Below are 21,732 nucleotides of genomic sequence, written 5' to 3'. Positions count from 1 at the left end.
CGATAGTGGTACCCTAAACTCCTGCACACTTGATGTGTCCTGGCGATTAGCACAATTTGCCTGGAACGCTTTACACTTGTTTCCTCAGTTCCCAATCCCTCCAGTATCGCCGGACATGAGTTGAGGTCAGCTGGCGGGCTATGTCGATCGTAATCTGAGCCGGCGTCGTCGTGATGAGCATGCAAATTCGCCTTTGGGCTTTTGTTTTGGGGTAATTTGTTAACAGCCCGGGAATAAGGGGGTCAGCGAGGGGAAATGGGGCCCAGATCTCAGATCTGGAGCGAGATAATGTTGTGGCTTATAAATTATATCTTTAAAATTCAATAGTAAAGGTAGCGCAAGCGTGTTAGTTTATTTACTCAATAGATCATTTGTTTCTTATAATAATATTAACCAATTTGTTATTTGTGTATACAGGTAAATATATAATTTTCAGATCAACGGCAATGATAAATGCAAAACTAAAATTAAGCTAAAGCTTTTAGGTCTGAAGCTACTAGTAATTTGTTATAATATTTTGTTATGTAATATTTTGATATTTAATAATTTGTTTTTTATAATTTTAATTGCAATAATTAGGTGTACGATTATTTAAGTGGTGGTAGTTAGGTCTAAAGCTACTAGTAATTTGTTATTGAATATTTTGTTATTCAGTATTTTGTTATTTAATATTTAAATTGCCATAATTTAATGTAATATTATTTAAGATTATGTTTGACGTTGTTAAGCCATTTATAGTATTCAAATATAATGTACTACTTGCTTACCTACTAATAAGTATTTTTTTTATTTAAATATAATGTTCTATCTCTATGGTGTTTGTTATTTACTTCATTACGTCAACACAGGAATGGTTGGCCTATCTACGAGAAGTAGATAGTAGTTTAATACAACTAAGAGAAACGAACGAATCTTATAAAAAGTTTTTACAATCTATGTATGTTTTTATGTATTCCTATTTTCCGTATTGGCTCTTTGTAGTACGCCATTTTCCAGAGACCCTATATGATGATGATGAAGATCCCCATAATTGCTCCCTAAACAAAAACAGAGGCTGACTGGAGCGGGGGGCACGAGCTGAGGGGACCAATCAACAGTGGAAAGATCAGAGGCTGGGGCAGCAGCATCGGCAGCCGTCGAAGCATCAATCAAATCAATTATTATCGACAATGGAGAGTTCGTGGAAATTATATGCGGTTGGGGCTGAAAGCGGAATCAGTCTGAGATGGGAATGGGAATGGATGTGAAGTTGAAGTTGAAGTGGAAGTTGCAGTTTGACGGAGTCGCGTCTCAACCGTTGGCCGCCATTAATAAGCATCTTTGGCGGCGCATTTGTTATTTGATTGGTAAATTGAGATGCCAAAGCCAAGATAATGTCCCGCCCGGTCGTAGCCTCTCGGCCCCAGACGAATGTAAATGGCTCCAGTAGGTAGCCAAGATGGCGGTCGATCGAGCGGCTGCAGCACGAACGGATCGGGCCAGCAGACCAGACGGCTAACAATGCCAAATTACAGGGGAAACAGCTGCCACATCGGCCGAAAGAGCCCCCCCAGGCTGTATTGTGCAATCTCCAGCCAGGGCTGCGAGAAAGATTCACCATCAGTTCCTCAAATTGAAATAAGTCTTGCAGTCTTAGCTATTAATGTCATAAGCAATTCGTACCAAAAAGTTTATTACACTTATTAGGTTGCAATGGCTAAACGAATCTTGGTCAAACTGTGCGAACTTAACGCTATTGTATGGCTGATCCAGGAGCTGCTCGGAACATTTTATGGCAACAAATTGTTTGTTTTTATTATTATTTTAGAGAATGGGGACGTAAGTCCATATGGCCGTAAGTAGTTTTTCAGGTAATTTTTGCTTGACATAAATGAGAGTTTAATTTTTAAGGCCTTGTTTAAAAAATGTTTTCAAAAGTCAATAATTATGGTTTTCTGAGTGATTGAAGTTTATTAACATCACACTTTTACTTCTCAAACAATCAGATTTATATACACGGATACACCCAAAAAAACTGAAAGTTAAGTTTTAAAAAGTGTGCATTGAAAATAAACTACAGACTGTATTAAAGTACAGGTTTAATTCAATACTTACTAATATAACACCTATACGTTTTACTTTCATTTCAATGCCGAACTGTCTAGAAGAAATTGAATACTGATCAAATAAAACATGGGATCTTTAAATGTTGACTTGACATTTTTAAATAATTTATTTTCTTATTTAGCTATGATTAATAAGATTAGAAGGACAGCCTCATTGATTTTCCTTGAATTTCTTAGTTTCATCCAATTTTTTAAGATTTTAGGATCAAAACATATTAGTTTGCATTTGATTTAACTCTGCGAACTGGCCGGTTTTAATCTTGGCCAACACCTCAAGCTTCACAATGTCATGCGGACGATGCGGGAGGATGGAGGGCCTGCCGCTTTTGAGGAACTGGGCAAATGTCGCGGCAAATCCAAACAAACAATTCATCAAAAGCGGCGACAATTAAGCAATGAAGTGAAATGAAATTCAAATGAAAAAATGTATAAGCGCCAGTCTTTTTGAATGGGGGCGGTGCCAGCGGAGGGAGGTGGATGGGTGGAGGGAATGAGGGAATGAGGGAAAGAGGGAAAGAGGGAAAGAGGGGGGACTGGGGAGGTGAGCGATTATGGAAGAAAGAAGCCGCCGACGCTTGATGAGTTTCGCCGCTGCAACTGCGGAAAGATAAATTGCCTCGCTGATGTAGGCAAATGCACAGCGACCGCTCAGATCGCTCGGATCGCTCAGATGCTCTCGCTCACAACAGGCGGCGACATAAATCATTGTGATTGACAGCTGCTGACCATGATAGTGGATCGCAGTGGATGGTGGAGGACTCAGGGGGCGACATGCACTACAACTACCACTCCTGCGGCTGCCCGCAACTCAGCTCATTTAAATTCCAATTCAATTGGCCGAAAAAAATAAGTAACAATTAAGCGAAAACATTTCACGCGCTAATTACAGGGTGCCATCGGAAGACGAGGACTGGACACAGATCAATCATATGGGTATCTCCGCGGTAATTGAAACAAATGCGCAACTGAGCACTGAAATTATTTCATCAACATTAAGCTGCACGAAAATTAGCAAAATATCGGCTAAAGAGCTTGATCGACTAAATGGTTACTTTTAGCTTTTCTTGGACTTAACATACAAATGGTAGCTTAACAGTGATTTTTTTTAAAGTATGAAAGAAAACCGCGAAGTTTAAGCCATAAGAAACATTAGCTCTCATAAGTTTATCTCATTTAATTATTCAATTTAAAGAAATCTTTAAAGAATTTCCATTTTTAAAGGTTTGGTGTTAAAAGATTTTATGATCAATGGACCACAAACAATACTGAACAAGTCCAATACACCCAGGCAATCAAATTAATGGGCACAACACTTTAAAGATCAGGAGCAACTCTAAAGTTGCGGGAGGCACTCCAGTGGGTAAGACACGCACACAAACGCTCTCGCCAGTACGTTTAAACTCGAATGAGTAAATTGTGAATAATTTCGTGTTGTCTCATCAATATAAATAAAATATTTATTAACAATTTGTTAAGAGCTATAAATCGCACTCAGCAGCAGCTTTCGGCCGATGCGAAAGTCAAATACAGCGAGCCGAAAACCCGGAGGGATGGCAGGGCTCCCCCAGTGTTTGGGTTCAGACTGGAGCGCTTTGCGAAAAGTTCCAGGGTCTCTCACCAGGATCGGGATATGAGGGTATCTTTGGGGACAAAGGGGGCACCTGTGGGGATCTGTGAGGACCTGTAGCGATCTGCGGGGGACCGCCTGTGGTGCGGGCGGCGACGGCGGCAGGCTGGGCATATTAATTGTACGCTTGTTCAGCAAGCGGCGATTGCGTCCGGGTCGGTGCCCAGTGCCACAGATCGTACAGATCGTACTGATCGTCCATATCGGCACCCCCCCCCCCCCCCCCAACAGCCCGCCTCCCCCTCTCGACCCAAAGCTATATCTCTGCTGTTGGTGTCTGGCCAAATTGCTGCTATTTATGTTGGTAACTACCGTATAAACTTTGCAACAACAACACACGCACACCCCGGCACACACAATCGCATTCGCCTGCGGACTGCACACGAGACATCGGTGGAACACGGCAAACGCTGAAATCAATATGTTCGCTAATAAATTGTCCCACAATATTCATTAAATTAAAAAAGTAACGAAAAGTGTTGTACCAGCCCGTGGAAAACAGGAGCGTTGCTTCTGGGCTCTGGGTCAGTTAACGCAGTAAGTATGTTTAAAAATATTTTTCACTTTTGTGACCACTGTATCGCTATAACCTTTAGTACAGAATCTCAAGCCCAAGTTTTACTACCAACTCAAATTGGGGCATCTGGTACAAGAAACATAATCTCAAAGCATAACAAATAATAAAATGTCCAAAATTGTCTTAAATTATAATAAATATAAATAGTTTTTATATTTAAAGCATCAATTAATAACAATTTTATTATTAATATAATATATATTAAATACAAGTTTTTATTCGGCAAGTATTGATTTCCAGCTAAATTCTGTTAAAAGGCATCTAATTTAATTTAAGTACAGCTTATATTCAGACCTTGGAGCCTTGCTTTCCCGGAATGGAACCGCTCCTGTCGCCTCAGAGCGCGAAAATTTATTTTTAATTACGTAGCCCCAAACATGGCACAAACAGCGAGCGCCACATTCTGATGCCAATACTCAGAGCGATGCCGATTTCTATTCACGAATCCCGGCTCCAAGTTTGTAGCCTGTAGCCTGAAGCCTGAACACCGAAGACCGAAGACCGAAGTCCGCAAACGGACGCGGCTGGAGATGAGACTGCGGCTGTGACTGAGTTTGGGCCTGGGCCTGGAACAGAGGACTGGAGACTGGAGACTGGAGACGAGACTGGCGCTTGGAATGCACTGCCGACTCTGGTGCTGACTCCTCGGCCTGGGCTGTGCAAAATTATGACATGAACATGAACGAAGTCCACATAATGATGTTATACAATACGCCATCTTAGCGTAAACAAGGCGAAAAGCCGCGCCAGAGTTCGAAGCGCGACTCCGCTGGGGACTGGCGCTTGTTGGCCCGGTAATCCCATCCCAATCCCACAGATCGGAGGCATAGGACATGTGTTGAGTATTTGTTGTTTGCCATGCCCTTAGCATTGCAAAGGACCATCACAGCTCGGTTTGAATTCGCTCTGTACACATGTACGCACTGTTGATCAATCTCCACAGAGATAACAAAACTGAATTAAAGCAAATCAAATTGTTTAAACTATGGCAGTACCAAAAAGTACATAGAAAAATAACAAAAATACTGTTTGGGCATTGAAACAAATAAAAAAAATTATGATTAAAAGCTTTTTAAAATTTTTAAAACATATCATACACATTCTAAAAAGAAGAAATTAAATAAAAATGAGACAAAAAAATATATATAAAATTCAGTTTAATGATGACACAAGAAACGCAAGTATGAATATGACAGTTAAAATTTTATTTTATTTATTTTATACTTTTTGACGTTAATATCCTTCTAAAATCGGTCGTAATTTATGTCTACCCGATTTGTAAGAGTGCCGAGACATTCCGAATATTATTTTCTTTTCGTTAACAAAGTGGCCTAATTAAAGACAATTTTAATGCTGTAAAGCAATTAAAAATTTAATATGTGTTAAACCATTTTTAGAGTGTACAAAAATCGCTTTTGCGATTTCATAAAATATCTTCGATTTGTGGTTTTCTTGACCAGAAGCTGTTGTCACGAAAAAGGCGCAGCGTTCGAGAAACAGGTTGTATTCACATTTTTGACTCTTTTACTGTGAAAAATTTGTTTGAAATAATGAATTTATGGATTTTGGGCACAAATATTTGTCGATGAGTTTGTGACTTATGGCCCCGAAATTCGTGCTTCGTCTAGAGGTTAATGGCTGCAGCCGCCCCATGCGAATGGTAGGAATGTAACCCAGTTCTGCTGAGGGTTTCCGCTTTAATGATATGGAAACCGAAAGTCCCATGAGGTAGACCCTCCGTTCGTGTGTGTGTTTGCACAAGTGAGCGTGGGCGGCCCGGCCTCAGATACTTTTTCCGTAATACATAATGCCGGGTTCTTGACTGCCATTACGCTAAATATAGCAATTACAAGCCAATTGCGAATCACAATTGCCATTGAAAATGCATTCAACAAAAGCCAGATCGCAGGGCTGAGGGGTAGGCTCACACGCACATTTAAGCTCTGTGAATATACATACGTGTGGGCCAATGCATTCAGGCCAGATGTGTGCGTGAGTAATTGGCAATAACTGCAATATTCTGTCATTTACTTCGAAATCAACGCAACAAACTAACGTTTAAAGGTTCTGTATGAAAGGTGGGGAAGTAAGCCCCCCACCGCCACTTCCCAAGCTCCCTGATGACCCCTTTACAATGACAATGGCAACCTTCACACAGAAAATCGTTCATTAAGAAAATTATGGAGCTGTTATGTGAAAATAAATGGTGGCAGGTCGCCGCGTATGTTATATGATGCGAGTGTCGGTTAAAAAGCACTGCGGGCTAAACAAAAGACTTCAGGTAATTTGGACTGAAAAACTTCCCATTGTGGTAACCCCACGAATTTAGAATATGATTTTTTAAGAGGTTTGTCTTTGAGTCGAAATCAACATTTATTTGAAATTGTCATCATGCTCATAACCTAAAAAGAGGTTAAGTCGAATTTCTAATTAATTAAAATTTAATTTTATTAATTAATTCTTCTTGTCTTCTTTAGGGAGCATGATTTTTGTTTAGATAAAGATACAACAACCCACAAAGTTTACACGACAATTACAACACACTGGCGCAACATACAAACATCAAATTTAATTTTAGTAATAGTTTAATCCCCGAGTTTATAATTAATTTTTAACGATCATTATTTGTAATATTTCCGACGACAAGAAGCAAAAATACGTTGAACATTTTTCATAAAAAGGAAATTTGTTACAGGTATAATGAGAACAAATATAATCTTTTTAAAAACAGAATTTTATAAAATTAAAATATTAAAACAATTTGTTCAAAACAAGAGTAACAAAAAAAAAAAAAACAAAAAGAAAACGTTTTGAAATAATGATTGTTCTTTTAAGTTTTTTTTTTCTATTTCTACGTACTTAATGACTTTTTTTACTATTTAATCAATAATCAAACCACGTAAAATTTTGTTTTTATAAGTTCACCAAAATTATGTATAATTTTTCCTTTTTCTCCACTTTCTAATTAATATTAGTGTAATTGAACTATTAAATCACTGCAATCATGACACTTTATCTCTTATCTATTGGGAACCATTCATTCGCATGTTATCTTGCCGAAAAATCAAATGCCGCACATGCAAAATATTGACTGCAGCAGTCGCAGTCTCACTCAAATTGCCACTCAAATCCCAAGCCAGTGGAAGTGAGCCACTGGAATCTGGAATATGGGTGGAGACACCTCTGTGCTCGCTGCCTCTCGCTCTGGGCCGTATGGCCATCTCGTTCTCGCGGAGGCCAGGAATCTCAATCACAGCAGGCGGTGGCAGCAACAACAAACAAGCAACAACAGCAACAAAGGCAAGGCGTCGCCCAGAGCAACAAAAACAACAAGGGCAATGGGAAAAAAATCAACCACGAAAATTTATGAAAAAGCAAAGCAAAGAAAACAAAAACGAAAACGAAAACAAAGAGCAAACTTAAATGGCGACGACGACGACGAAGTGGCGGCAGTGATTTTGAACGACCGAAGAAGGGGGTGGCCTTAAAGGGGTTATGGCTGCAGGGGGGTGGCAGGGGCGGAGGGGAAGGACAAGAGTGGCAATGGCTGCGGGCACACACAGGATAATAAATAATTGCCGACATCGGCAGGAGACTTCGCTCAGATCGCTGGCAACATAATTTCTGCGGCCCAAACCTGTCAATGTATCTTCGCATCCGAGAAATGCACATGTTAAACCCCTCGAGGTGCTTCCGCCCCATGCACTCGGAGAAAAATCTCTGTTTTAATGTATTTGTTCTCAATAGTAAAGTTAGATCAAACAAAAATATATTAAACCAAATTTACGAGCGTAGAAAAATATATTAAAAATGAATTATTTAATTCAATTGGGGGATTGAACTTTGGCCTTAGTTTTACGCTTTCGACAGATCGAAATTTGTTTTTACTTTAGTTAATTTGTTTTCTAAAAACACAACCACTTGAATTTAAGTACTTTTTAAAAAAAAAAAAAAAGAAAGAAGGCAAAAAGAGAATCTAAAAATATATGTTCCTACATTTTTCTTACAATTTTTCTTTAGTGCACTTGATCCTCTCAGCCATGTGCTGGATCATGTAAAGTTAATCCTGGATGAGCAACGCCCTTTGACACTGACAAGAGGACCAGGGATCAGGACAAGAGAGGGAAGGATCGGCAAACAGCTGGCCAAGTGGCCAATTCAAACTCCAATTGCCGGTGGGCGGGGTGGGAAATGCGGTTGCAAGGTCACCCGACGCTTCTAGGCTAGACGGCTGAAATCGCACCACTCCATTCCAGTTGCGTGATCCGGGTAATTATCCTACTCAGAGCGATCGATCGATCGATCGGTCGATCGGCCGATTGATCTGCACAGGCAGCAGATCGTGACATTTGATGGACATTTGCCGCCGCTGCCGTTTGCCGTTTGCCGTTTTCTGTTTGCAGTTGCATTTTGCCGGAGTGGATTCTGGTCGGTTGGGGTCTACTAATCAAATAGCCTGGAAGCTCCAGGCCTCTGGACCTCCACTCCACGGCAATCTGCTCTTACAGCCTTCAATCAACTCATTAGAATCTCAATTCAACAAACTGACAACACAGCAAATTGCCATTGACGTTGCAATTGTGAAATCAGAAGCGTTTCAATGTTTAAATGAGACAATTTGTAGCCGCTTAAATTTTTACAATGGGTTTGCATTGGAAAATGTATAATAAACCAGAATGAATGCTATAGTCCAGTGCCCCAACAACAAGACTTCCCAATATACTCATTGCCCTGTTACAAAATGTAATGCCTCCCCCAAATATTATATTCACCTTACAATTATAATAAGTCGATTTTTGGAAGAAATTGCTATATTTGTATATTACAAATTACAAATTCTTTAATATTGATTTTCCTACTAGTAAAAGTGAAAACAGGGACTAAAAAAATGTACAACCACCTAATTGTGAAAGGCCCCGGCGAGATTCGAACTCACGATCTCCTGTTTACTAGACAGGCGCTTTAACCAACTAAGCCACGGCGCCCATATATCTTTCATTGTTTTTAAGTGCCGCATGAGGTCTCCTAGTCTCTAAACTAAATCATTTCAAATGAATTGCACTTAAAATAATTAAATTTTGCCAACTGATATTTTCTACCGTCGACGGTGAAGCTAGTGATAAGAAACAAACCATAGGAAAAAGATAATGTAAACTTCATCTGTAAAAAACCCAGCAATCATTTTATCAACTTGGAACATTGATAAAGTCATAATAGTGTCTGCTTTATATATGGTTCATGATAATCTAAAAATAACTCTATTTATATTTAGATAGTACACGCATATATTAATTTGGCGGATCACTGATTTTGAAATTCAGCAAGGTAAGCAAGCTCAGTTTATAAATAGTTTATGCTAGACTGATAAATAACAACTAAAAATAACATATAATATTATGACATCAGTAAAATACATTTTTAGTTAGATTGTTCAAACTAGTCCAAGTTATTACAAATATTTGAAGAATTTTTAAACTGACTTATATTTCACCAGATTGCCAGCTTCTAAAAAATTAATTACGCTGTGTTTGTTTTTGTTTGCAACTATTAATGCAAATGCGATTGGTTATGTTGGAGTATTCATACTTTGGATTTCTTAACTTATATACGTGAGTTCACAACATCGCTCGAGCTGCGAGAGCTAAGTAACTAATGCTGATCTCACATGAAGTCATCTGAATTTATGCACACCTCCATGCATATGCTTTTTGTGGGCCTTTTTACTTTTACATTCTTTACGTCATATAACCCTGGAAAATCAAAAATGCATTTGCAATATATGTACGAGTAGTGTAATTATTCAGAAGCCCAAGGATATTTGGAGCAAGTACAGTCGTAGCCGCCTAAGAGAGTCAAGGAGTACCGACTTTTTCTTTAACTTTAATGAGTAAGTAAACTGCTTGGGACAGGCATATAATTAATACAAAACTATAACTTGCAGCGAAGTATTTGCGGATTCATTTTGCATCAGAATGGATTTGAAATGGGTTCCACTGCTTGTGGCATGCTCGTGTTTATTTGCGCTGGGTAACAATTTGAAATTTGGCTCAGGCTGCAATTTGACGGCGTGTTTTGCATATTATCAGCTAATTTCGCCTCCGAGATAAGCACCCTTTCTCCTAAACTCGTTGCCCCGCCATGAGTGTAATTTATGCCCCACCAATCCCCAACCTTTCGGCGTAGCAAGTGAGTGGCAACAATAAAATTGTTCACTGGTTCTTTGTGCAACAAAAAATATTTATGCAAATCAAGCTGCGCTTTGTTGCTGCACTAGCCATATTTTAATGCATTTTCAAATATAATTGCGCCTCGGGTTGGGCATGAACATCGCAGTGGAAGTAGAAGTGGAAGTGGAAGTGGCTTCTCTGGTATTCCACTTGGAGCAGCTTTGCACCGGCGATTTAATCTCGTTTAATTGCTGCGACTAAGTGCGGATATGAGGGCCTGGAGGGGGATTACTTGCAGTCAGCTGCCGGCAAACGAAATTGCATCAATGTCAAGCATGTGGAGCGGCTTTCGAGGCACAAAAAACGGACTCAGGAACACGTCGAGGTGCACCGAATGATGGCCTGCTGCACACCTTGTTCCCAGCCCCTGTCCCACTCCCCTGCCCAAAGATTTTCCGCATTAATATTGCAATTTTATGAAAACAAGAACATCGCTCGGCGAAGAAGCCGCGTCTCCCTGTCGCCGGCCTCAATTGCACCTGCCCATTTAGCGCACGCCGCGCTAGTGACAAGTCATTTTGAATATTCCTGTACAGGGTCCCCTTGAAAAGGATACTTTTAAAGGATACTCGGTTTAAGCAATTGTCTAAAAAAGACTTTTCAATACACTCGTTTTTGGCTTAACGAAATTGGTTGGATTTAAAAGTTGAACCATCAACTACCCAAGAATAATCAATATTTACATGAGTTTTAAGCCCTAAATAGAGTTGCAGGTTTGGTAGAAAATAATATGTCGCCATCAATAAAAATAATAATATAATTTGCTTGTACAATACACACAAAAATTATTTTTTCGTTCATAAATTAGGTTTACACTAAGAAGTAATTTTTGAATTCATTTTTTCTTTATTTTGAAGACTTACCCGGACAGTACCTGTTTCCTTCACTTTTATTTCTTCTGATTTGGATTTAAGCCTTTAAGTAGTTTTATAATATTTCAATATCAATAAACAATTTATAACTGGTCTTACAGTCATTTGCAGATAGATAAGGTGAATTCCAAATACTGTTGACTTTTAGTTTATATAGGGTATTTCCAAGACTTCAATAATTTGCAATGTAAAATGTAGTTAATGGCTCCCCAGGGGTGGATTTCGACTTGGAAACGCTGCCTAGATCATGTGGCACTCACATGAAAGGGCGCTCAAAATTAATAACGTTATTTTCGCATTAGGAAGCAGCCATGACACAGGCAGTTATGAGCATTTCGCGTAATTACAGTAATTATTGTATTAATTTTGTTTCGTTTTTACAGGTCCCCAAATTCTGCGATCTACGTTCTTGACAACCCCGACGATCGATGGCAGCGAGGGCGATTAGCCCCTTCAAGATACGCGCCACTTGCAACGCCCCGAGGAGATGGACCTTAAGTTCGGGTTGCAATTTCAAAAGCGATTATGCTAATTGACCCAGTGAGGAATAGTCGAGGCTCAGTCGGGGGATATAATATCCAGCGACAGGGCACAATTTTATGCAATTAATGCAGCGAGTTCGGTGTGCATTTTGTAGCCGAAATGCCAACCAAAGTGGACACCCTCCGAGCAGGCTGCTCTATATAAATTGTAGGACCTCGTCGAATTTGCATGGCAACAAAATATAGAGTACAATAAATATTTAAATTTTATTGGGCTCCTCGCCCAACATCCATCAACGAAATGGAGAGCGAGACGTACCAAAAAAGAAAAAAAGCGAGAGAAATAAAAGTTGAAAGCGTTAAATTTACGAGGTCTGGGCAAAGTGCTCGACACATTAATGGCCAAACATGGCCGGACCAACTACGATTGGTCTTCTCTTTGAAAACTCTAGTGGGTTTTTTTTACAGCGGATAGGTTGACGGGGGGAACTACTTCCATTTCGCATGCGCGCGCATTTAAATTCACTTCCGTTTTTGCCGCAAATTGTTGTGTGTGTGTGTCTGCCTTTGAGTGCTTTGTGGGCTGCCATAAATTCATAACTTTGTGGAAAATCATAAAAACAGAATTTATGGCTTAATTATATATGTACACTTTCAGAAGCGCGGAGAGCAGAGCCAAGTGCACAGTTGGCCTCGACTTAGGCATTTCTTTTTCTTCATTTCACGCTGATGATTAAGTGTCGCACGCACTCTCACAGTCGCTAACACCGATACGTATGCACACAGTCGAAAAATACACTAAAATATTTTTAATAAATTTCATTAAAAAAATTTAGAATTTTATGACTGTTTATATTAAGCTAACTAACAAAACAATGCAATTTAGGACCTCATAAAAAACGACAATGGAACACAAAAAAATTTGTTTTCTTTAAGTACATTTAACAAATTTTCAAAAGTAAAGAAAATATTTTCTAAAAATTCTATTGTAAAATTTTTTTTTTGCAAGCAGTCTCTTTCAAATTTTTACATATTTTTAAGTAAAATTTCTTTTACTTTTAGAAAATTAATACACTAGCCTCTTCTAAAATTAACTAAATAATTTAGAAAAACGACCTTAAGTTTCAATAAATTTTAGCATATATAAAAATTTAATTCTATAATACAAACTGTTTTTCTAAAAAAATACCAATTCTCGTATACATTTTTTAGTACGTTTTTTATTAAATATAAGAATCATTATCTAAGCCATAATAGCGGCTTTTCATAAATACAGTTTAAACAAAAATTTTGCATTTTATAAGAATGATTGTATCTTTTTTTAACAAAAGTCAGATTCTATTCTGTCAACAGCGTTTGTCACACCACCATTACATCATCACCTAATCATCTCCAAATGATCACAAAATCATCACCAAATTATCAGTAAAAAGGACATAATATCAGCACCAAATCACTCCGCTTTTTTAAAACACCAAAATCATATAGAAAAGTTTTAATTCTCAAAAAAAAAATTATGCTCTCTGAGCTCAAATGCAGTGTTACCAATACTTTTTTCTCTGAGTGCGGAAACGCGGATTTTTAGCTCGTATTTATGCTTAAATGCGCTGCAATTGTTCTTAAAACGCTGCCAACCTGCACGCGATGATGGAAAACCTCAACGATTTTCATTTTATTCTGGCCAGTAGTGGATGTTGTTGCTGCGGCGGCTGCTGCTCATAACTTGCAATTACGTGCAGCGTTTTCTTTTGTTTCTTATTGATTTTTTTGTTTGTTGAAGCGAAGAAACAAAAAAATTGGGTTAAGCTGTTTTGCATTTGCAGCGGGTCCACACGCGCCCAGATAGACGATTCCCACGATTCTTCGGGCTTGGAGATTGGAGATGGCTTGGGGCAGGAGGAACAGGAGGAACAGGACCTGCAGACAGTTTGTCTATAAAGTTCGACCGAGCCGGGGAAGAGCTTCTTCGAGAACTTCTTGCATAAAGCCAATTAAATTAAGAAATCTGATGCAGGCCAACGACAACAACACAAACACCAGCAGCAGCGACAACGACAACGACACTTGGAGTAAGAAAACAAAAAAAAATGGAATGATGCAGAAACGTGAATCACAGTGGAATCTCTCCTTCACTCCCTTTCTCACCCTATCTGTCTCCGTCTCTGTTCCTCCGCACCGTCAAGCCTGGCAATTGGTATTTTACAACAAACAGAGCTTGCGTTCTGCTTATTTAACATAAATCGAATGGCTACTGAAATACACCCAGTCAGCAAAGTCAGTTAGCCAGTCGTCTTATCTCTGACTTTGACTGGAGTTCTGGCTGCTGGGATGTGTGATGCACCCGGAGAAATATTCTTCCAGTAATTATTACCACTTTAAAAAAACAAGCATACGCCATGTTGGACTCAAAGATAAATCAGTACTTTGGCTTAAAACAAATATTTATTTCCTTACTATTTCATTTTGTTTGATCTTCAGTAAAAACTAACTTTTTTTGTAGTTGTGGTAAGTTTTAGGTTTCCAAATTACATACGTTTTCCAAGCTTTTTTTACAACAGCAAGTAAACAAAAAAGGTAAATTCTAAAATTAAGAGTTTATATAATTACACTTTAAACATACATTTGTATAGATAAGTTTTTTAAATAATCCTCATCTAAAAAATAGTAGCGAAGACGAAACTTAAGTTCTGAGCTGTTATGCATTGTATATCCTTTAATTAAATTCTTATTATCTTTATAGGTTAAAATTAAAACATCAAAAGTTTGGATACTAATATATTGTATAACCACTGAACAAATAATTTAAGCCAGCCGGCCAACCAACAAAGTTATAAATGTCTTATTTACAACTTTTGTACTGCCTTTAATTTATTTTGAACACGAGGAATTTTTAATTAAGCAAGAGTTTTATAATTTCGGTTTCATATTTTAAAACACAGCAGATAAATTTTAAAGTAATTAAAGCTTTGAGTTTTTTTTGTTAGTTTATTGAATACAAGTTTGTGTTCGGGCTTCTTTTTTTATGTCGCTATTGATTATTTAGCCCTAACTATTTAGTGACGCTTTAATTTTTTCCCTGTGTTTCCTTGGGAGCTGGGCCAATTTCATTGAGTAAAGGCAAATGTAAAGGTAAAGCAAACGACCTTTAGAAAAATTGCAGAGGTCCGAGGAGTTGTTTGTGTCTTTTGCAGACAAATCACGACCCGCAGACGAAACCAGCCGGCCAGCGAGGACATTTTGTTGGGGGGGGCGACAGTGTAGCGGAGAGGGCTACAGATTTCACACCTCCTCCACAGCGAAAAGGCTAAAAAAAAGTGAGACGGACTGACCCAACTAATAAGAGTCAGCTTCGCAAAAACAGCAACTGCAACACCTCAACAGCGACAACAACAACATGGCATAATAAATAAAAGCCAAGTAGCTGCTGCTGCCTCGGAGTCTGGGTCTGCATTTTGGCCTGGTCTGGTCTGGTCTGGTCTGTTTTGGCCCAGCCTGGAGTCCGGACTACAGGCACAACGGAGTCTGCTGGGCCCTGTGATTTTCACAAGTTGATATCGCAAACACAAAATGTTAATGAGCAATTTCGAGATGGTGCGAAGTGATTTCATTATTTAAACTTTTTTTTTTTTTGCTTAGTTTTGGCCTTTTATTTCGCTGTCTTCGGCTCTGGGATTGGGATTGGATGTGCTGTGAGGTTGGGGTTTCTTTCTTTCTTTTCTTGGGCTTCGGGTAAGACTTTTATTACGGCTGCTCCATTGGGTAATGAAAGCGAAATAATTTTAATTGGCACTGGCTGGCAGCACTTTTATTTTGGGCTCTTTCGATGCCAAATTAATTATTTCCTGTCAAATTAGTTTTGAGTTTCGGCATAAATTACGGCCCAGCCACTATGAATATGCATTGCATTCAGCTCAATCCCCACCCCGCGTCCTTCTGCGCTGCAAAATGTCACCTGTCGTGCGATGTCGCGTCGGGTTACTTCAAAACATTGTTCCGCCGCATAAATTAAGGCCAGCAACGTTGATTAATTGGGTCGCATTTGATGATTAAAACATAAATTGCAATGGATGCAGTAAACGTGGCATTGGATACAGCGACTACGTGGCCAGGACTCGTCTTAGGGGTTGCCGGCCACTAAAATTACACTTAATTAAACAACAACCCATTAGGGATCCTCATCCTGATGAGCCCCCTTCGCAAAAAGAAGCAAGGAAGAGCAATCAAAAGGGTTGTAGTATTCAAAGAATTTTATATGAGGAAAAGAGCTGACCTGGGGAATTATCAACTGATCCTGGCAAATGAAATTTATCGGGCTGTCCAGAAAATTGTGAAAGTTCGTTCATGCTAAGCTTTTTGACAGACGCACCAAGGATGGGGTTAAACATGAGTACACAATAAAATAAAAGTAATGTACAACTGATGTATACAATAATACGAAGTGTAACATTACTTTATGTAATGGCTGTCTAATGATTAACCATATTTAGCAAAACTAACTATTTTTTTAAGTTGCTGCTGAGTTTTTTTCTGAGTATAAATTGTTATGAGCTTTAAAATTGCTTCATCCAACTAAGCTAGAGCTCAACGAAAGATAGTTTTTCGGCCTTAGCGGCATTCTCAAACAAAATGAAAAAGTATAAAGTAAATTAAACTGGATAATATAGCCTGGCGAATTCAGTCAGAAAATGTTACAATACCTATTGGTTTGCATCGTTCTACTCAACAGACGCTGCACCGACGGAAGCCTGTGCGCCACAAAGGTTATAGTGCGTGAGCCCCAGGACAAGGACATTGGTTTGATTTTCGGTGAGGCCGACATTTGACTCCGCTCCATTCCGATCCACATTTTTGACTTACCCTTACCGCAACAGATCTGACCGTCACCAACCGCATCAGGGGCGCCAAGAGGGAAACACTGGATTTCACTATCGTCTCCAACGGGGAATGCACTGTGAACACGACCAGCGGAGAGCAGGTGCATTCAATGGGGCGAATCTTTGGCGGCGACTTCGGATCCGTCGAGCCTGGGAGGAGTGAAACTGTATCCCTGGTGTGGCCCACGGTGGTAAGTCCTAAACCTTTTTTCGTTACATATAGGTTATTCCTTAAAAGAAAATTCTGTTGCACAGTGCATAAACTAGATTGGATTTCAGATTCTAAAAATAACAAATCAAATTTGAGCTAAGCCAGAAAAACCCAAACTGGATTTACCTAGTGTGGATGAGTACTTTCAGAATCCGAATTGCGGTTTACAAAAAATGTTGCACAGTGTAATTGAGTTCTGTCATAATCAAAAGGGTTCCGCCCAAATTGTACTAGAGTTTTTGACTAATTTGTTAATTATTTGCATTAACTTCGTTCTTATGGCTTTAAATTCAATTTAATTTAATAATTTCTTTCTTAATTTCTTTGGATTTCCACAGTCTCTGTACAACCGGGTGGGCAGTTGCCCCATTTTGATCTCCGCCACAAGTGCTCTCGCCCAGGATGCGGTGGCAACCGCCAAGCAAGTGCTGCACTTTGACACCCGCTTCGAGACCCTTGATCCGCAGAGCAACAAGCTGCGCAGGCGAAAGGACTTCAAGGACTGTCACAACTGGGACAAGGATTACCTCCGCAACTGCACACCGCTGAACTGCGAGGAGCGATACTTCGGCCAGCGCAGCTTCTTCAACGTGAAAACGGAACAGTGCGAACGGACATCGGGTTGCTCGCGACCTGGGGAATATTACGACATTTTCAGCAACGAGGCCATTAAGGCCGGTTACGGAAATTTTGTGTCGGAGGATGAACTCGAACTGATCAGGCAAGGCAAGTTCGATTCAAACTATTTGGAGCTTCGAGGGCCTTCACCCGTGAGTTGCATTTCGACATTTTGATTTAAATATTGAGCATTACTTACTAATACAGTGAACAAATAAATACAATGCATATTTAATTCCATGATTTAATGTTCATAAATAATTAATGTTTGTGAAAAATATTAGGTGAAAATATGTTCCTATTTCATTCAAATACATTTTACTTAAGTTAAATATATATAAATTCTAAAAATAGTTATATAAAAGTTTTCTTATAATTTCATAATTTTGTATTTAAAAAATTTAAAAACCGCAATGGATTTTAATATCAGTTATCAGCTTTTAGCACAAATATAAAGCTATTTTGGCTCTTAACTATATCACTTATCACTTATTTTTTTTAAACTTTGCCTATTTTAACCTTACCTATATACGAATAATAAATTTAAGAGTTAATACTGCTTTATACATGCAAGATTATTGATTTGGGTATGTTTTTTAAATCGAAATTCTTGGTTTCTGTAATTTCTGTAACAAAATTTTGAGTGCAAGGAGATAACTTGTAAACAAAAACAGGACCGCTTTGATTACCTAATTACTTAATTTGAATTGTCTCGTTTTGCCTTATAAAACAGGGAAGAAAAGGCTCGTGTTACCAATCAACTTTAATTTGGTCACATTGAACTAGCGCCATCTACCGTATTTAGTATGAAACTGCCTGTAAAACTGCTTGCATTTACGTCGATAAAGCAGGAATTCCAAACAGGAATATGATATATATGTTTTGTTGCTGATGAGGCAAATGGCGCCGTGGCTTAGTTGGTTAAAGCGCCTGTCTAGTAAACAGGAGATCGTGAGTTCGAATCTCGCCGGGGCCTATGGTTGCACGATTGAGTGTGTTCCATTAGTTTTTTTTGGCACTTGAATAATTAATTCTCTTTTAACACTTAAATGTTCGAAAAATTAATCTCTATAAATTATATATATATATATACTTATATGGTGAAATATATTTAAGTTTAAAGTTTTGTAAACAAAGTATATTAACTTTTTACTTATATACACCAACTAATCCTTAAACTAATATATTTATACTTTAACTAATTATTTATACTTGCGGCAACAGCACGAACCGAGTGAGGATCCCGCATATCCTCTGAGCAAACAGAGCAGAAAACAGGCTGTAAGACCTCACTTATACAATCCCATAATGTCGCAGGATTGTGATAAGTCCCGCAAACTTACACTGGCTGATTTCAATGATTGCTTTCAGCACTTGAAGGATGTTCAGTCCCTTGAAGACCCTGTAAACGTGAAGAAACTTGCGAAAAAGTCACCTTTCGAGTTTCCGCTACTGACACAGCTCTATTACGACTGGTATCTGCCCATGAGGGCCGACAACTGGGGCGAAGCAGGTGAATTTGGTGCACCAGGCGAACCAAGTCCCCAACCCGCCCCATCAGGATCGCCGCCCCTCATAGACTGGATAAGTAAACTCGACGGCAGCGGTTGGATATTGCTGATCCTTAAAGGCACCGCCATTGTGAGTTTGTAATGTCGGTGCTCGAACAGTGTAAATTTATATTTGGCGATTGTTTCAGATCTTACTGCTCATTATGTTTCAGATTTTTGCCACTCTGATGACCTATTTCTTGGTTTGCCTTGCGGTCTACGGCTTTATGGAAATTTATACTTTTTGGACTTCCGACTCCGAGGCAGCCGACACTTTGATGGGGGACTCCAATTCTCAAACCAGCTTCTTTGTTCTTGTCACCTCAGAGAGTCTTATGTCCCAACGTTAAATGGGTTTAATGAATTTTAAATGTGCATTTAGTCGTAGTTTTATACAAATATAAATCGCTGCTGTCATAACCTTTTATTGGCCAAAAATGTGTTTTTTGTTGATGAAATTTGTTTAAATTGTTGTTTAAATTTATTAATATTAAATATTGTTTAAAACATATTAAGGAGTTTGTGTTATATTTTTGAAGAAACTTTGTTTTTATATTTTTGTTTATCTACCCGGTTTTATTGTTCTTACATACAAGTATAAAACTCCTTTGATACTTTAATTTGTGAGTGACTGTTTTATGTGTTACAAAAAACGGAAAATATCGGCTTAAATTTGACACATCAAATAAATAACAACCAATTGAGTATTTTTACCTTTTGTCATTCAGAATATAAGAATAAAGAATACCCTAACTAAACAAAGGACAGTGTTGTAAAGCTGACTTTTGCAGCACTACTCTCGTGAATTTCCTACTCGGCGAATTATTTTGTTTATTATATTTAATTTAAACCCACATTAGCCAGCGCCAAAATGGGACCCGAGGAGGAACTGCTGTTCCGCAACTTCCAGCGCCTGAAGAGTTACATGTTCGACGACGAGAAGGTGTCCACGACCACGTCCCGCGAGCAGGTGAGTAATCCCGGATAAAAGTCGGTCGGCCAGATAAAGATAACCGATGAGTGTATTGCAGCAAAAGACGGAGGGCTCGGTGGAGAAATGCTTCGATCGCTTCGAGCAGCTGATGTTCACGCACCCGCGCCTCACCCAGATCTTCCGGCTGGAGCACCAGTACTACCTGGACGCGATGTTGAGGCGATTGCCCTCCAACTACGAGTGCCTGGACAGCAGTCGTCCGTGGTGCGTGTACTGGATCCTGCAGGCGGCACAGTTGCTCAGCTTCAACTTCGACGACCAGACGCTGGACCACGTGGTGCAGTTTCTTGGCAAGTGGGTCCTTAAAGATATACCAATGCTGGGTTGTTGTAAGCCATTAATAATTCTCTACCACTCAGATGCCGGTCGCCGACGGGTGGCTTCGGAGGAGGACCTGGTCAGTATGCCCACCTGGCGCCTACCTATGCGGCTGTCAACAGCCTTTGCATCATTGGCACTGAGCAGGCTTATCGCGCCATCGACCGCCCGACCCTGGTCCAGTTCCTGTTCAGTGTGCGCGAATCGGACGGATCCTTCCGCCTGCACGTGGACGGGGAGACGGATGTGCGCGGAGCCTACTGCGCCATCTCCTGTGCCAAGCTGCTCAATCTCCCCGAGCCGGTGCTAAAGGAGCTGTTCGCCGGCACCGGCGACTGGATAGCCCAATGTCAGACCTACGAGGGTGGTTTTGGCGGTGCCCCTGATCTGGAGGCCCATGGCGGCTATACCTTTTGCGGGATTGCCGGGCTGGCGCTGCTCAACGAGGCGGACAAGTGCGACAGACAGGCTCTGCTTAAGTGGACGCTTCGCCGGCAGATGACGTACGAGGGCGGCTTCCAGGGACGAACCAACAAACTCGTGGACGGCTGCTACTCATTCTGGGTGGGCGCCACGATTCCAATCACACAGGCCACTCTATCAGGCGTTGATAAGCAGATGGAGCACACCCTGTTCGATGTGGAGGCCCTGCAGGAGTACATCCTGCTGTGCTGCCAGAAGCAGAACGGTGGGCTCATCGACAAGCCCGGAAAGTATGGGATTCCCACCTATTTGATGGTTACGCACATTTAAAAGCACTATATTTTCAGACCCCAAGATCTCTATCACACGTGCTATACCCTCAGCGGAGTTTCCATTGCCCAGCATTCGGAGTGCGCCAACAGCCCGCAGGTCCTGGGCGACACTATTAATGAGCTGCTGCCCACCCACCCACTGTTTAACGTCCCACCGAAGTCCGTTGCGGCTGCCAGGAGCCACTTCAGCAATTCCAATGACACCGAGTTCTCGGGCAGTGATAGTCCGTGCAAGGACAGTTAAAAAATCTTCGAGTAGGAGGTCGATGCACTGGGGAGCTTTTTACTGGATGGTGGTTTACATTTAAAAAACTAAATTTGCTTTAATAAAATAATCTTTGAATTATAGTATGTTTCGCTTCTTAAAAATGTATGTGTATGTAAAGAGGAATTGATTAAAATATACTTTTTGAAACAATTTTAAGTTGAAAATAATTTTAATGCAATAACAATTTGCAAAATATAACATTTATACTTGCAAGGGACTAAATATTTATTTATCTTATTGTTATCTTATTATTA

The 21,732-nt window shown here is 39.7% G+C and overlaps 2 protein-coding genes and 2 non-coding genes across 7 annotated transcripts; 3 read left to right on the top strand and 1 right to left on the bottom strand.

The window, feature by feature from the left end:
* Positions 1 to 9,220: 9,220 nt before the first annotated feature.
* Positions 9,221 to 9,294, bottom strand: Trnat-agu (transfer RNA threonine (anticodon AGU)). Its single transcript has one exon. It is a non-coding gene; the product is annotated as a tRNA-Thr (tRNA).
* Positions 9,295 to 16,563: 7,269 nt separating this feature from the next.
* Positions 16,564 to 19,543, top strand: LOC128257328 (uncharacterized). Of its 4 annotated transcripts, XM_052988319.1 has the most exons (6): positions 16,564 to 16,696; positions 16,762 to 16,955; positions 17,314 to 17,745; positions 18,818 to 18,874; positions 18,965 to 19,234; positions 19,293 to 19,543. In XM_052988319.1, exons 1-6 carry the CDS (start codon positions 16,576 to 16,578, stop codon positions 19,491 to 19,493), a joined length of 1,275 nt encoding a protein of 424 aa, XP_052844279.1. In that variant the 5' UTR covers positions 16,564 to 16,575; the 3' UTR covers positions 19,494 to 19,543. The 4 variants fall into 4 exon arrangements, with proteins under 4 accessions (XP_052844279.1, XP_052844266.1, XP_052844272.1 ...); XM_052988306.1 differs by having other exon boundaries at positions 18,818 to 19,234; XM_052988312.1 differs by having other exon boundaries at positions 16,567 to 16,696; positions 18,818 to 19,234; positions 19,317 to 19,543.
* On the top strand, positions 18,496 to 18,569 carry Trnat-agu (transfer RNA threonine (anticodon AGU)). Its single transcript has one exon. It is a non-coding gene; the product is annotated as a tRNA-Thr (tRNA).
* A 369-nt stretch (positions 19,544 to 19,912) lies between the features above and the next one.
* LOC128266398 (protein farnesyltransferase subunit beta) lies at positions 19,913 to 21,686 on the top strand. Its single transcript, XM_053002890.1, has 4 exons — positions 19,913 to 20,113; positions 20,175 to 20,431; positions 20,497 to 21,168; positions 21,226 to 21,686. The coding sequence occupies exons 1-4, from the start codon at positions 20,015 to 20,017 to the stop codon at positions 21,452 to 21,454; spliced, it is 1,257 nt and encodes a 418-aa protein (XP_052858850.1). The 5' UTR covers positions 19,913 to 20,014; the 3' UTR covers positions 21,455 to 21,686.
* Positions 21,687 to 21,732: the final 46 nt, after the last annotated feature.

The sequence above is a fragment of the Drosophila gunungcola genome, chromosome 3R (assembly GCF_025200985.1).
Source record: "Drosophila gunungcola strain Sukarami chromosome 3R, Dgunungcola_SK_2, whole genome shotgun sequence".
Classification (NCBI taxonomy): Eukaryota; Metazoa; Arthropoda; class Insecta; order Diptera; family Drosophilidae; genus Drosophila; species Drosophila gunungcola.
Note: the sequence above shows the minus strand (reverse complement) of the source record. Positions and strands in the feature narration are given on the sequence as shown.